At 53.7% G+C, this 16,373-nt stretch overlaps 1 protein-coding gene across 1 annotated transcript in view; it reads left to right on the top strand.

The window, feature by feature from the left end:
* Positions 1-813: 813 nt before the first annotated feature.
* Positions 814-16,373, top strand: part of TMEM63C (transmembrane protein 63C) — a 34,264-nt gene continuing 18,704 nt past the window's right edge. The window contains exons 1-6 of the mRNA XM_021679591.1: positions 814-963; positions 1,711-1,790; positions 2,183-2,264; positions 7,076-7,113; positions 13,163-13,305; positions 14,747-14,795. Coding sequence (XP_021535266.1) covers positions 814-963; positions 1,711-1,790; positions 2,183-2,264; positions 7,076-7,113; positions 13,163-13,305; positions 14,747-14,795 — 542 coding nt within the window. The remainder of the gene's footprint in view (positions 964-1,710; positions 1,791-2,182; positions 2,265-7,075; positions 7,114-13,162; positions 13,306-14,746; positions 14,796-16,373) is intronic.

Genomic DNA, 16,373 nt, shown 5'->3' with positions numbered 1-16,373 from the left:
TGAAGGAAGGAAGGAAGGAAGGAAAGAATGAGCCTGCTTTTCTTGAATTGGAGTGAAGAGCTCCTAGGGTGATATGAGGTCTGGAGCCAAAACGAATGATCTTAAAAACCAGAACAACTTTGCAGATAACTTCAAGCAGCTACGAGTCACTTCCCGTTTTCATCAGGGCTTCTCACTCTTCTCCAAGTCTGGAGAATACTGAAGCCCATGACCCTGAGCCCTCACCGGATTGGCTCAGGCCCCTGGGCAGATGCCGATCTCCCTGGCTCAAGTTCGACATTAAGACAGTGACATTTACTGAGTCACTGCTCTGTGCCAGGTACCCTCCTGCTTTACCTCATTTAGTCTTAGGAACCTTCCTTTCCTGGGAACTGGATCGGAGAATCATAGGATGTTGACCCTGTCTGCACAGGCGTCCCATGAATGCAGTTCTGTTCTCCAGACTGAATACTCTCACTCTGGGGTCCTACCCACCTTTGTGAAGTTTGTTCATTTCTATGCAAGAAAAGCTTCACAAAGGTATGAATAAGAAGATCCATTTGGAGATGCATTTGAGGACTCTTTCAGTAAAGGGAGCAAACGGGGATCTGGGCTCTTCTGCCATCGTGGCTCTGGGTTTGGGGAAGCTGCTGTCTTATGGGATAAGGCTGTGTGCCATCTCAGGGCTGAGCCTCCCACCCTGACCTGTTACTGGCTGGCAATGGACACGCAGTGCGCCCCGCCCCATCTCCCCGGCAGGCTTCTGCGATTACAGAGTGAGAGGGTCTCTTTTGTCTGACCTGAGCGTTCCTTTGTCACCAGGGAGCTCCCAGGATGGCCGTCCCGCCGCGCAGCCTGAGCGTGATGGAAGAGACTCGGAACATGACAACGAACGAATGCTTCCAATCCCGGAGCACCGTCCTGCAGGGGCAGCCCTTTGGGGGCATCCCCACCGTGCTATTCATCAACATCTTCTTGTGGGTGGTAAGTCCTGGGCTCCGCGCTGGGCAGTGAGGCCTTGGAGGGGCGCAAGTGATGCAGCAGGGGCCTCGGCTCTCCAAACGCATGCCAGCCGTAGTGGTGGGGACTCCCCGAATGTCAGTCGTGTCCAGGGCAGCCCGGGAAGAGGGGACTGCAGGAATAGGCAGAATTCCTAAGACTCCTTTCCCCGCGCCTTTGTCCAGAAGCCCACCTGGCCGGAGCCCTTGAGCCTCCCTTCTCTCTCCCCTTGCTGATTTCTTCAAGGAATGTTCTTTTTTTTCTTTTTCTTTTTCTTTCTTTTTTTTTTTTTAATATTTATTTATTTGAGAGAGAGAGCAAAAGCAGGGGGAGGGGCAGAGGGAAAGAGAGAAGCAGACTCCCCGCTGAGCAGGGAGCCCGATGTGGGGCTCCATCCCAAGACATTGAGATCATGACCTGAGCCAAAGGCAGATGCTTAACTGACAGAGCCGCCCAGGCGCCCCTTCAAGGAATGTTCTTATCGGATAGTTCCAAGCATGACACCAATGCCTTTATTCAGCAAATTCTGAGAATCCACTCTGTGCCAGGAAGCTGCTGGGCACTGGGCATCCAGAGTTGAAAAAGGCATGGCCTTTACCCTAACAGAGCTAGCCACCTTGTTGGGGAGCCCAGGGAGCCCCTGGGAACCTGAGGGACAGGGCCTCCCCCATGGGGATGCAGGGGCCAGCCAAGCAGAAGACATATCCCCACATCCCCTTCCCTGGCCTGTAGGTCATCATTTTGGTTTACTCCTTCCTCCGGAAAGCTGCGTGGGACTACGGGCGCCTGGCTCTGCTGATACACAATGACAGGTGAGGGGGGGGCTGGGGGTCAGGAGGAGCGAGCGGCTTGCCTCCTCGGGGGATGTGCCGCCATAACCGGGACCCAACAGGTGTCCTCTGGGCACCCACTCCTGCCCCTGCGCTGGCCCTCCTCGCAGAAAGAGAACTTGGTGGGGAAGGGCAGTCATCTCTGGGCACAAGGCCACTTTTTTCTCAGATCTCAGACTTTCTGGATCCCGTGACTCCCAAGATACATTGGGCACCTGGCAACAGGGGTGATTACTGTCTGTCCCCAGAGCTGTGTGCTCAGGTCCTGGACAGGAGGGTACCGCAGCTCTCGGCCTGGGAGCCAGAGGGACAGCAAGCCTGAGGCCTTTTCTCTCCTTTTCTGCCTCCCTGCTCACTGCTTTTCCTGGCTGCAGCTTGACCTCACTGATCTATGGGGAGCAGAGTGAGAAGACATCTCCCTCGGATATTTCTCTGGAGATGGAGCACAAGGACAAGGTGAGTGCTGGGGTGGGCCTGGGCCCAGAGGGTTCCTGGCCTGGAGCCCAGCCGTGTGCCGAAAGGAGCATGCTCACACTCAGGGGCTTTGCAGCCAGCGACACCCGGCCTGGCCATGTGACCTTGGACAAATTCCTCAGCCTTGCCACGCCCCGTTTCCCCATTGGAAAGCTGGAGCTATTCACCATTCCTACCTCCAAGTAAGAGTTAGTTAATTCTATTATTTTAGAGGGATTTTTAAAACTAATTTTCCTGCTCTTCTCAAATCCTCAACCCTCGTCACAGCCCGCGTCCTGCCCAAGCCCCACTCTGAGCCAAGGACTCACCTCCTACTTCACATAGGAGATTCCTCACATGAGGCAGGGATTCCCTCAGCCTCCTCCATCCCGCTCCATGGAGCCCGGTCTTCTCTTCCTTCTCGTCCCTGTCGGATGCCAGTACTCCACGCGAGCTTGTTCATTTGCTCAGCCAGTTGCCCTGGTGCACCTGCTGAGGGCCACTGCTGGTCTGGGGACTGGACAGTGAACAAAATGGACCAAGTCCTGCTTCATGGGACTTTCTCCCTGTCTGAGAGACACCCAGACAGATGCACACAGGACGGTGGTCAGTGCATGAATTCCAAAAGGGGCAAAGAAGGCAGGCCACAGTAATGGGACGGAGCTGGAGTGTTGCAGAGGGTGTCAGGGACGGTCGTGGGCCCCGACACAGCCCACAGCTGCCTGTGTCCCTCTGCCCCATCGCGGCGAAACTGGAAGAGCCGTCTGCACCTGCGCTCTCCACTTTCCCCCTCACTCCTCAACCCCTGCAGTGTGGCTTCCGTCCCTCCATCCCACCCAGACAGCTCATCAGTTGTCCCACGCCATGAAATCCGATGGACTTTCCTGAGTTCTCATCGCATCTGATTTCTCAGAAACATCCGGCCTTATAGACCATCTTCCCCTCCTGAACAGGCCCTTCCAGTTGCTTCTGTGACACCACACTCTCTGGGCTTCCCTTCTGCCACTCCATCTGTTCCTCTCTGTCCCCTCTGCAGGCTCCTCCTCCACAGCTGGAGTTTCCCTCAGTGGGTCCCAGACCTCCTCCTCATGCTCCTGGGCAGTGTCACCCACACTCACGACCTCAACTGCCACCTCTCCACAGACCCTTCCTAAATTTCCGTCTCCAACTAAACTTCCCTCTGGGCTCCAGGCACATTTATCCAATGGCCTTCAGAATATCTCCCCGTGGATATTGTAAAGGCATTTGGGATTCAATATGTCCGAAACATGCCACGCTGTCCGTCTACCCACCTGTTCCTCAATCCCTGGTCTCAGACTCTGCCCACCACCCACCCAGGTGCATCCCCTTGGTGTGGCCCAGGCCCCCAGGCACAGCCAGTCCATTACCGAGTTATATTGCTGTCACCTTCCCAGTCTTGTTCCTCTCCCCCCGCCCCCCAGTCCAGGCCCCCGCTGGTCTCTTGTTGGATGACCAGAGTGGCCTCTAACGAATCTCTATGTCCACACTTATGTCCTGCCCCACCCATTTCCCACCTGCATTCGGAGCGATCCCCATGAGCGGGGACACACATTCCCCTGTGTAAACCTTCACTGGCTTCCTAGTGCTCTTGGAATAAAGCGCAGTTGCCTTGCGTGGCCTCGTGCTTGGTCTCCCGCCAACCTGTCCAGTCTGTCCTTCTCCTCCCAAGTCCCCATCCCTGGCCACATCGGCCACCTTTTAGATCCTCAAAAGTGCCACCTCCTTTCCTCCACAGGGCCTTTCACCTGCTCTTCCCTGTCTTCCTCTGCAGTGGTCCCCGCTCAGGGCTAACACACTGACCCTTCGTTCAGATTTCAGCCCCCGCACCACTGCCCCAGGAGCCCCATCCACCCCACGCGGGACCGGATCTTTTGTCCTCTGCGCACGGAATGTGCATTCCTTTTCTTCAGAACTCTTAACCCAGTGGGTAACAATCCCTCATCTACCCAATCGGTCCCGTGCGTCTGACCAGGTCTTGCCCGCCACTGTCCCCGCACCCAGGCCAGCCTGCCGTGTAATTAGCATCTGATAGGTATTTGTTGGAGGCAGTGAGTGAGTAGAACCATTTTCCTTCCCCTATCATCCTTCCAAGAGACCTGGTCCCGCTACCTGCCACGATCTGCCCCAAGCTGTGTGGTGAGCTGCAGACCAGTTTGTGTCTCAGGGTTTCTCCATAGAATAAGGACAGTCACACCTGCCTTACAAGGTGGTCCTCAGCTTTATTTTCAGAAACATTACTTTGGTTGGGGCTTTTTTGTACAATGGCACAAAGATCATTTATTTAAAAAAGATCTGAGACATCATGAGGGCGGCAGTGGGCAGTCACCCTGCAGAGCTGGAAATGAGGCAGGCAGGGAGAGTGGGAGGCGGGGAGTGGCCCCTGGAGCGCCCCAGCCGCAATCCCGGGACCTCAGCCAGCCCGAGGGGCCTGGGGACAGCAGACGGGTCATTACCCCCCGTGGTGGGAATGAGGAGGGTGGGGCCACCAAGAGAGGTGCAATGAACTGACCACTGTCACAGGCCTTGTACCCCAAGCTAGCCCCTGGTTGCTTGTGGCCGTCGCCTGCAGGGGTGAGGCAAGAGGGCACGTGGCATCCCTTCTCCGGCCTGCTATTCAGCTGCTAAGTTTGCTGAATGGTTTATGCCTTTCGTAGCTGTGATGTACATGCGGTGGGGGGGCCTTGGGGGGTCTGTTGTCTGTGAGCCCAGAGAGAGGTAGTCCACACAGGCTCGCGGCACATCCGGGTCTGTGCAGTTGTCATGGTATGGAGGCCACACTCTGCCCTTTGATGGACAGTCCTGTCCTGTGGGAATTCCAGGGCGCATGCTTGCCCTGTGTGTTATCCCCCTTGGCACCTGCCGTAGAGGGGGTGGAAGGGGTTCCCAGGAAGGTGTGTCCTCCACTGTGCACAACCACTAGGGACTGTCAGCAAACCTACTTGCTCCCTAAATAAATCACACCCATTTGCCCAAAGGTGGGTGGTGGAGAAAGCCCCTCCCTGGCAGGGAAGGGTGGTCAGACTCTGCCCAACTCTTACTTAGCAATTCACTCCTTCCCTGGGGACATTCCCAGTCAGTGCCACCAGTAAGTTATTCTCCTTCTTTGCTTTGACTCATACCTGGGCATCTGTCCTGATTTTATTTATTATTTTTGGGGGGGGGGGCAGAGGGAGAGGGAGAGAGAGAGAACCCTAAGCAGGCTCCACGCCCAGCGCAGAGCCCGACATGGGGCTCGATCTGACGACCCCAAGATCATGACCTGAGCCAAAATCAAGAGTCTGACGCTTAACTGACTGAGCCACTCCCCCCCCTACCCTTTTTTAGAGAGTGTCTTTATCTTAGTTCCCCAGGACAGAACTGGGGAAATGGTCCCCCCCTGAGGTGGACATCTGACTTATTAGGCAACCCCAATCCAGGGAAGGAAGCAAAGAACTTCCTTCTGTTTCTTGCTTGCCTGACTCCCCATCGCTTCCTTTTGGGCAATACCCCTTCCCCAATCAGTGTGGTGCCAGGGAATGTCAGCCAGGTGGGCCTGCCTGTTTCACTGATGTGCTTGTGATCAAATGGGGTCAATCAAGAATTGCAGCCTTTTCCCAGATTTTGCTAAATCCTGCAGAATCCCAGAAGGAAGCACACACCAGGGCAATTTAACCAGCTACCAGATCTGGCAGCTTTTAGGGCCATGGGCCCCAGCCTATCCTCATGCACACTCTTCCCAAGCACACGACCTCTCTAGGCCTCCCACCCCTCCACCACTGAGGCTGCCCTTCCCTACCACCCAGAAACCAGACAGCAAGACCCTGAGAGAAAGACATAATCGGCAGGACTCTCAGATGTAAGAGAAGAAACCCAGGGCGCCTGGGTGGCTCAGTTGGTTGGGCGACTGCCTTCGGCTCAGGTCATGATCCTGGAGTCCCGGGATCGAGTCCCGCATCGGGCTCCCTGCTCAGCAGGGAGTCTGCTTCTCCCTCTGACCCTCCCCCCTCTCATGCTCTCTCTCTATCTCATTCTCTCTCTCAAATAAATAAATAAAATCTTTAAAAAAAAAAAAAAAAGAGAAGAAACCCAGCTCAAACTAGGTAATATGTGGCTTGAGTCAGGGGAAATTAAAGAGAAGTGGCTGCCTTGGGTACAGGGAGATCCAGGGAGTCCAGAGATAACACCAGGATCCCCCCTCCAGCCCTCTGTCCTCTGAGCAGGCTATTTTTCTCAGACAAGCGCCTGCCTGTGGCATCGAAGATGCCACCAAGCCCCTGCAGGCTCCATGGTGTTCACCAAGGTGCAGGAGCTCAGGTGGAGAGAGACTCCCTCTCCCGAGATCCCCATCAATCCCCCTAAGAGAATTTTGATTGGCCCCACTTGGGTCATGCTCCCATTGACCAACTGACCACTGGTGGCAGACCCCTACTTCATGGACAGCCCACCAGGCCATATGCATGGGGTGGCGGGCATTTCCAGAAGGAAGCAACGAGGGACAGACAGAAAGCAGCCGATGTCCACCGCACAAAAAGGATCCCTTCTCTCCGTCTGGTCCAAGGCCCACAAAGCCCCCATTTCCTGTAACAGGATGCCACATGGCAGGAATGTGAACTCACAGCTCACTTCTGGGGAGACTTCTTCCTGGACAGTCACCACAGATTCCAGTTGGAGCCCACTTCCTTCCAGAATCTGAACTCTTTCTCGCTGCCATCTCTTGCCAGGAAGGAGACCCCTATGGATGCTGCCTGGGTTCACTCAGCTGGAGGGCAGGCCTGGGGCTGGATTTTCTCACATGTTCTCTCCTTTCTCCCCAGGGCTTCTATTCCTGGTTCTTCAACACAGTCACTATGAAGTAAGTGCCTGAACTTTCTTTTTTTTTTTTCAACTTTTTTTTTTAAGATTTTATTTCTTATTTGTCAGAGAGAGAACACGAGCAAGAGCAGGGGCAGGGGCAGGGGCAGGGGGAGTGGCAGCAGGGAGCCCGATGCGGAGCTCGAGCTTGATCCCAGGCCCCCAGGATCATGACCTGAGCAGAAGGCAGACACTTAAACTGACTGAGCCACTATGCAGGCGCCCCTTTGTGCCTGAACTTTCTGAGCTTGTGCTGGCAGCTGCCTTACTTGGGGGAAGATGGGGGTGGAGCCTCCTGCCCCGCAGGTCTGGGGCTGGACCTGAGTTCTGTGCCCCACCCCCACTCCCCCTGACCACTTCAGCCCTGCCCAGGCAGAGCAGGCCCTCTGGGGTTCCGGTGGGGAGGGGGAGATGGGAACTGGACATAGCCCACAGCCCTCAGGAAGGCACCACTTAGTCACGCGTACAAAAACACTTTTATGAACTCCACCCTAGGAAAAAAGTTCTTCCTGCAGTGCTCTCTGCTTTATTTCTGTGAGCATCCTTCATCATACTGAAATGGGAAAGAACACAGCGGGCAGAAGGGCTCAGCCTTGATAACAGAGGGACAGCCCCTTGCCCACCCCACCTCCTGGATCTCTTTAGGGCCGGACCCCAGTTGGCAGGGAGACAGACCCCAGGTCACCTGTTTCTCCTGATTCCCCCACACTTCAGCATTCTGACTTCCCGCTCCTGATTCCGCCCCACTTCAGCTGGGCACCTTCCAGGGCTCTTCCAGCTCTCCATGCCCCCACGGTGTGTGTGTGCATGCTTTCACGTGCACACACACACACGCACACTCGTGCCTCTGTACACGGCTCTGCCGCCACCTCATAGCCCTGCACATTCCTGGGCACTCCCTAAATATCCCCCATCTGTCCTGCCCTGCCCATCTTCCAAGCCCCTCCTCCAGGGCCCTTTCTTGCCTGGTGCCTGCGTTAGGGTGCAGCCTCGCGGCCCATCCGAGGCCACCTGCAGCAAGGGGCCGGACTGGGCCTGCTAACTTGCTTTCTTGGCAGAGGCTCCTAGAACTTCCTCCTGCACGCCCACCAGTCAAGGTCCTGGCTGGGAGCCTTCCTCCATTTTCCCAAGACCCCACCTCACCCCCATGAGCCACCTCAGGGCGCCTCTCTTTCTCCAGACCTGCTGAGGGGGGCAAGGGCACTGTGCCTGGGCCCTGGGAACCCTGAGCTGGACTTAGGACCGTGAGCCTCTGGTGTCTGAGCTGCAACCCTGCTGATGGGGGAGTCCCTGTGGCCTTGCCCCCAACCCCCACCCCCCACCCCAGTCTACCTTCATCATTCATCAGGGTCCACCGGAAGTGATACAGCTAGTTTGTATGTGGTCTGGGGAGCTTAGCCACACGCAGGGGAAGTGGAGGGGAAATGGTTTATCTCTTGGCACCTTCTCTGGTTTTGCTTTGGTAATTTTTAAGACATGCACAAGCTCACATTAAATATGTTTTCATTCAGAGAAATATGAAAGTCCACCTCCAGCCCTCCTCCGGAGATGCGATCCTTGTCAACAGTGTTAGGGAATCTTACCTTTTTTTTCCTTTAAACAAGCATTTACTGAAAAAAAAAAAGTGTTTTGTTTTTTTTTTAAAATGACCACTAGGGTGTATGATCATTTGGAGCTGGTGACCTCAGGAGGCTGTCCGGGCTGGCTCTAGGTTCCTAGGTTTAGCAAAGTCATGAATGCTGGGCAGGGGCAGGGTGGCACGTTAGCCAGCCCTTTGCAGGGGTGAGAGGGAAGGAATCCCAGGGCACCTGCGCCTGTCTGAGCTGACCATATCCTCAGTCCTGAGTAGCTTGAGGCTGACTTTCTGGATCTTCTCTGCCATCTGCTGACACGTCGATGGGTGTATTCAGGGTGGGGAAGAATGTGTCCGTGTTGCAGGAGAGAAGCATAAGTGCCAAATACAAGACTTCGGGTGGTAGGTGACTCTGTGGTGTGCATGCAAATATGAAATAAAAGAGGCACATCGCTACATTGGCGCAAATCTGCGTGCAGCTGTTCAGGTGTGCGTGCCCGGACCTGCAGGTCAGGGGAGGTCAGTGTGCGCAGTGTGTGTGTCTGGGTGAGGATCCTCTTCCCCCTACCTGACTCCACCCAAAGGCTCCTCCATTGGGAGCACATCATCCGGGAAGGGAAGATGGCTGGCCGTTGCACGGTGCATCCTGCATCCTTTAGGAGCAGGGTCTAGAAGACAGCCTCACACCGCTGAGACAGCTCAGTCCCTGAGCAGGGACAGGGACGCCAGAGTCCCCGGGCACAATGCCCAAGCAGTCTAGTTGGAGAGGCAAAGGTTAACAAGACTCACTCATAATAGGGAAGTTTTATTGCCGGACAAAGGGCATTTGGGGGAACAAGAAATTAATTCCAGCTAGGGGGTTCAGGGGAAGCAAGTTTTGAGCTAGGCCTTGAAAGATGGGAAGAATTTCCACACTAGGCCCAGTGGAGGGCCCATCACAAAGAAAGGACTGCATGAGTGAAGATTTGGGACAGAGATGGGCCGAAGCATCCAGAAATGGTCAGTCTGGTGTGGCTAGAAACAAGGATACATCTCAAGAGAGAGGCTAAAAGATTGGGCTAGAAGAATCAGCTAGGATCTTGACTGCCATGCTAAGAATCCTGGGCTTTGATCTAGAGGCAGTAAAGAGCTAATTCCTAATTTTGAGCAGGATACTCAGGGTGAGAATCTGTTTGTAGGCAGGAGTATGGGGGGGACTGGCAGTTGAGCAAGTCCAGAGGCAAGGTGAGCACCTAAGGAGGGTTTTCCAGTGTCCAGGTGAGAGGGGGTGCTGATCAAGGGAGGAGGCAGATGGCCTCCCATCTGGTCTCCAACTGGTTAAGAAAAGGAGTGATCCAAGTCTGGTTTCTGGGGAAGATGGTGACGCCACTAGTTAGATGCTGATGAGATACGAGGAGTTGGGGGAATGATGAATTATGGCTGGGGCAAAGCCGCGAGTTGACCAGCAAGCTATTGAAAAACAGGGTTCGTTAAAGCTTTGGAGAAAGGCCGAGCAGGAGGGCGCGGCCTGGGAGATGGGTGCACAAGGTCATAGTTGAAATTGTGGGAGCAGATCGGTCACCTAAAACGGGAAGCAAGATCAAAAAAGAGTGTCGCAGGGGCAGGAGGAAGAGGCGGTGATCTTTAGGGCTGGCCTCCCTGAAGGCCTCGAGGGTGTGGCGGGCAGCCTGTGAGCTCTGAACTCCTGGTTGAGTGCAATGAGAGCACGAAGAGGGCGTGCACGTCAGTGGACGTCAGTGATTTGGGTCTCCGTTGGGGGAACGGTTCCTGGGTAAGGTGTCTGTGAAGTTGAGGCAGAGGAAGAGGTGGGCGGGAGGAGGGAGGTGACGATGTTGGCTGGAACTTGAGGGGAAGCAGGTCAGGGAATGGAGGCTTGAGGAGTTTCTTGTATTTCAGAGTAGCCAGTGTGCCCTTGAGCCCGGTGGTAGTTCCAAGATGTGGAGAGAGGTGGCTGTGAATTCGAAGATGAGAGAGGACAATGGATACAGTGGGTCTCCTGAAAGAGGAAACAGGAGGGAAGCGACTAGAGCCAAGAGGAGAATTAGTTGTGAGGAGGAGGGTGGTGGCTGGAACTTCCGGGCAGGGGGTCGGTGTCTCGGCTCCCTCCTGAGACTGGAGGCTCTCTCAGCCCCACCCTGTCTGAGGCTCACTCCTGTCAGGTGACCAGGTCTTGGCACCCAAGCCTGCAGCAGGACTCTCCCTTCGTTCCTGCTCCCCAGCACCCCGCCTTCTCACCAGTTCCCACCCACCCCATTCTTGGGATTTAATTCTCAAGTCCAGGGCAGGAAGTCTTTTAACGGCTTGCAGTTAAAAAAAAAAAAAAAATCGAGAGCTCTAAATAATTCCCTAAATGGGGATTATTGAAACGCCTTGAAGATATGCTCTTTATAGTATTGTTTAAAAATAAATCTGAATCCTGGACTGGATGCTAGAAGTTGCATACTCCCTACAAGCCTGACCGGAGCGCAGGGGTGAGTAAACCCTGGGACGTCCACCAGCCGAGTGGGGAGGCCACCTTGGTGCTGGGTATGAACCAGCGCCCTGGAAATGGAGGCCACTATCACCATTACCACTGTGCAGCCATGAAAACATTTACACAAAACGTGAAACAGTCAGAAAAGGCTTCAGATGAAAACCTAAGCAACACAACAATACATCCAATGCTGTTTATATTATAGTCACGAAATTCAACCGGCACAACGACAAAAAACTAAAGGCAATGGACCAAAATGCTTCATGGTCATTATCTTAGGTTGGATGAGATTCTAGGGGAATGATTTTCTTCTCCTTTGTATTTCCCCAAAATTCTGTAATAAGCGTGTGTTGCTTTTAAATTTCTTTTTGAAGTATAACACACATATGGACAAGCGCACAAAAATCAAGGTCCAGCTCAGTTGTAGCAAAGCAGATCAAGGATTAGAATTGCCAGCACTCCAGGAGCCCCCCTCCTGCTCCCTCCCAACCCCCTGTCACTTCCCCCTACCTCCCCCTCTCCAAAGACAACCCGTATCCTGACTTCTCTCTCCATAGTTCAGTATCGCCTATTTTTGAACTTTGTGAATGGAAACATTTGTATGTATTGTTTGTGCCTAGATCTTTCACCCAACATTGTGTTTGTGAAGTTCAGCTGTGGTCTTTCATTTTTATCTCTGTACAGTATTTCATTCTATATCTATATCATTACATATAGATCTCACATATATACATATACATATGTATCTCACACTCTTTTTTTTAAAGTAGACTCTGTGCCCAATGTGTGGCCTCAACTCACACCCCCAAGATCTAGAGTCACACGCTCCACTGACTGAGCCAGCTGGGCGCCCCTGTATCTCACAATTCTTGTGTCCGTTTCCACCTTTGGTAGACATTTAGGTTGTTTGGGGCTGTTAGAAATAATGCATCTGAGATTCTTATACATGTCTCTTGTTATACATGTGCATGTGTTTCCACTGGGAATAAAACGAGGCGCGGAGTTGCTGGGTCACAAGCTGTGCATGTAGTCAGTGTCCTTAGATAATACCAACTGTTTGCCAAAGCAGCGGTGCCAGAGTATGTACCCGTGCGTGGGGGAGAGCGCCCAGTGCCCCCGGACCCTCGTCGGCACTTGTTGTTGTCTTTCTAACTTTGGCCAATCTGGCCGTGTGGAGTGATATCTCATTGTGACCTTAAGAATTCTCTTTTAGGGGGCGCCTGGGTGGCTCAGTTGGTTAAGCGACTGCCTTTGGCTCAGGTCATGATCCTGGAGTCCCTGGATCAAGTCCCGCATTGGGCTCCCTGCTCAGCAAGGAGCCTGCTTCTCCCTCTAACCCTCCCCCCGTCATGTACTCTCTCTCTCTCTCATTCTTGCTCTCTCAAATAAATAAATCTTAAAAAAAAAAAAAAAGAATTCTCTTTTAGGGCGTCTGGGTGGCTCAGTCGGTTAAGCAGCTGCCTTCGGCTCAGGTCACGATCCTGGAGCCCCAGGATCGAGTCCCGCATCGGGTTCCCTGCTCAGCGGGGAGTCTGCTTCTCCCTCTGACCTTCCCCCCTCTCATGCTCTCTCTCTCTCTCTCATTCTCTCTCTTTCAATAAATAAAAAAAAAAGAATTCCCTTTTAATTAACAAATTAAAAGAAACAACTTAAAAAAAATCGGATGCCTCTCCATATCACTACTGGTTGGTCTGGTGCACGCCCCATAGAAAGCACTCAACACGAAGCAAGGAAAGATGGAATGACTGCATGATTTCAAAAGTGCCTCTGGATTCCCAAGCGTGTGTGTGTGTAACAGCTTCGACTTTGGATATGCCCATGAAGTTCAGTGAAATACATTTCAGGCATGATAGAGGCTTTAAGACAAAGGGTGATCATTCTAAAAAAAAATTAAAAATAAAAACTTGGGGATAGGGTGACAATCTTCTCTTCCTTGCCCTCCTTCCAGTATACCTGTGGCCTCACAGGCTCCTGAGGAATGTCCTTTCTGTGTGTCTCTTCCAGGAACGAGGATCTGATCAGCAAGTGTGGAGATGATGCCCGCATCTACATCATGTTCCAGTATCACCTCATCATCTTTGTGCTCATCCTCTGCATCCCCTCCTTGGGTATCATCTTGCCTGTCAACTACACCGGAACCGTTCTGGGTAGGCGGAGCTCAGTGCACCCGGGGCCCTGGGCCCCCAGAGCAGAGGGGCAGCCCGGGAGACAGGATAGAGCATGGGTCTCGAGTCTAGAAATCCAAAATTGAATTCCACTTCTCAAAATTAGTGATGTGAGCTGAGGCCACCCAAACTTCAGTTCTCCCACGTGGAGACTGGAGAAGAGACGTCCGTCGTCACGAGGTTGGCTCAGGACCTTGGTACAGCAGGCGTGCAGTAGTAATTCAGCCTGGAACTGAAGTTTCATCGGCAGCCCCGCGCTACACCTGGCCAGGTGCTTGCAAGGCCTTTTTATGGCATGTGACCTACGGCAGAGATCCCTGAACTTGATCTCTCCCCACCTGCACGGTGACCAGACACAGCCCTAGAAGTGCAAAATTGGTCTCCTAGGAAGTCTCGCTATGCTTGTTATAAAAGGGCAAGTCCTTTGGACAGACTGACATTGTGGGCTTGGGCTTCGAAGACAGAAAAATCTTAGTTCCCCAACTTTGACCCACATCTGCTTCCCAGAAAACACCTTCGCCCAGTCTCACAAATTATTTCATCTTATCTGCAGCAGATCACTCTCCCCGGGCATCGGGTCCTCAACTGTCATGGGGATTGGGAGAGAATGCATGCCTGGTGCCCGGCTCGTAGTGAGCGCTCAGTGAATAACAGCCGGTATTTCACTTAGCAACGTGAGGAGGGGCAGGGCTGGAGGCTGTGTAGCTAGGTGGGGTCGTGTAGCGCCCACCATGCCCGGGTGGCAGCCAGTGGTACCCTGCTTCCTCACAGGGCTGTTTCTCCTCAGCCAGAGGTAGACTTCAGTTAATTCAAGGTAGCACGCGATGTCTGCGCCACCAAATACCGTTACCAGAGTCAGCAACTTCTGTCTTTCCAAATTCTCTTCCTAAGAGCTAGTGTGTTGGTGATGATATATTGTATATAATGTATATGTTATATTAATGCAGGATTTCTGGACACGTTTCATAACATTCAGAGGTGTCTACACCGACAAACTAATGCACTTTGCCAGAAGGATTTATTCTGTCCCAATGAGGCAACGTGACATTCTTGTGATTGTTGCCAGTGGTAACAGCCTTGCTGATTTCATCCCTCCCCTCATGGTGGGGCCCTGGGCTCCTTCGGTAAGCGCTTACTGGTGGTGTCTGCCACGCTCCAGTTGGGCACTGGGGATGCCACACCAAGGCTTGGTCTCACGTCACAGCCGTAGAGCCCCAACCAGTAGTCCCAGGGAGAAGAAGAGGCCTCTGCTGGCTTTGTTGGGAGTTAGAGGCAAGTTCTGGGGCACGAGAAGGAAGGGCAGGACATGGGCAAGCATCTCCAGACCCCAGGCATGCATTCAGGAACCTTGAATTCAAGCAGCCCCCTCGACTCACTCAATCAAGGAACCAGCCTTGAGGTCAGCCACTTTCTTCTCTTCCAGATTGGAATAGCCACTTTGGTCGGACCACCATCGTCAATGTCTCCATAGAGTAGGTACCTGATCCTCTTACCTCCCGTTCTACTGGCTGGGCATTGGTGGGGAGAGAAGGTCCAGTGTGTGGGTCAAAAACGTGGGCACTGCTTTGCTGCTAAGAAAGGCCTGGTTTCCTTGGGACCCATGTACTGAGCGGGAGGCCAGAAGTTGTATTCTCTTGGTGCCTCAGTGTCCCCATATCTGTAATAGGTAGAACCACCCAAACTGGCCACTCCAAAGACCTGGAAAGACAGTCCTGTTGGTTTACTACATCCAGCGCCCAAGTGGCAAAGACCCTGTAGCAAGCAGAGGCTTGAGCTATTCTTTCCTGCCCAAAAATAGTGCATGTCAACCCTCATCTAATGACTAACGCATAGACCCAATTCCCATACCCCCGGGGGGAAGGTGGGGGTGCTGAGGACCCATGCGACCCGGCTTCATGCCCCGCCTCTGCTGTTAGTTGGCCCTGGGTCCGGGGCAGTGCCCGCTCACCCCGAGCTGCATTCCTAGTCTGGGGGGAAGCAGGGGAGGAACAAACGTTGGACGTGATTCGTGGATTTCAGCAGCAGCCAACCCAACTGGTGGCTCAGTCAATGTGTACTGAGCCACATGTGGCCCTGCCGGTCCACACTGAGAAAATAGGCCCGCTGGGTGTCTTGGCCACGTGTGGCCGACTTCCTGACAAAGCTGAAGGGGCAGGTCCAGCAGGTGTGAGTGGGGGTTCACCCATCCCTGCCCCACTTCCCCCTGCACCCTGCAAACCATCAAGCTCCCAAATCAGCAGGATGGGGCTATGGCATCCTCTTACCTCTCCTTCCAGGTGGCCCCTCCCCTGGTGCTGCCAACCCCGGAGCTCACCAGCTTCTCCCATGCCAGCCACTGGTGTAAGGTGCCTACGCCTTCCCGACAAGATGTTAGTTTTAATAGGGCAGGAAAGACCTTCAACATCCATAAGTCCATACTGGCAGAGAGCTGGAGTGTTCCTCAGAGTCCAGAGAAACTTGCCCCCTCCGAGGACACCTAGCTGGATAGGGAATATTCGGTGAAATGTCAGGCACTGGGGCAAGTGTTGAGGAGAGATTTTGAAGCAAGGCAGCTTTCTCTTCTCAAACAACACCAAATAAGGTGGGTCCTATTTCTGAACAGTCCTCTTGGCCAGATGCCTTGGGACAGCATCGTACGAGCCCAAAGCCCTGGTGCCACCACTCTTCCTGTCCCAGGAGAGGTAGAGCGAATCCGCTGGGCCCTCCTCCCTCGGGGCCCGAGTAGGACCCCCCATCCCTCGGCACTGAGGGCTGATGGCCCCCCCACTTGGGCTGCCTGGCAGCTGTGGGAGCGTGAGCTGGAGCCTCCAGCAGCCCAATATGGTGGTGGTGAGTCCCTGGGCGTCCTCTGCCCCAGGCTCACCTCCCAGTGCTGCCATGGCCGGGAGTGACCTCTGCCTCTGGCCCTCATTTCCCTATGGATAAAATGAAGATAGCCACAGTAGCAGCCTCATAGGGTGTGAGAATCTGGTGAGAAAAGGTACAGAAAGCATCTAGTCCCACCCTGGGTCTGGCGTATAGTAAGCACTCAGTAAATGCTGACCTGCGGT

Source organism: Neomonachus schauinslandi, chromosome 9 (genome assembly GCF_002201575.2).
Source record: "Neomonachus schauinslandi chromosome 9, ASM220157v2, whole genome shotgun sequence".
Taxonomy (NCBI): Eukaryota; Metazoa; Chordata; class Mammalia; order Carnivora; family Phocidae; genus Neomonachus; species Neomonachus schauinslandi.
This window is presented reverse-complemented; position numbering and strand designations above follow the sequence as displayed.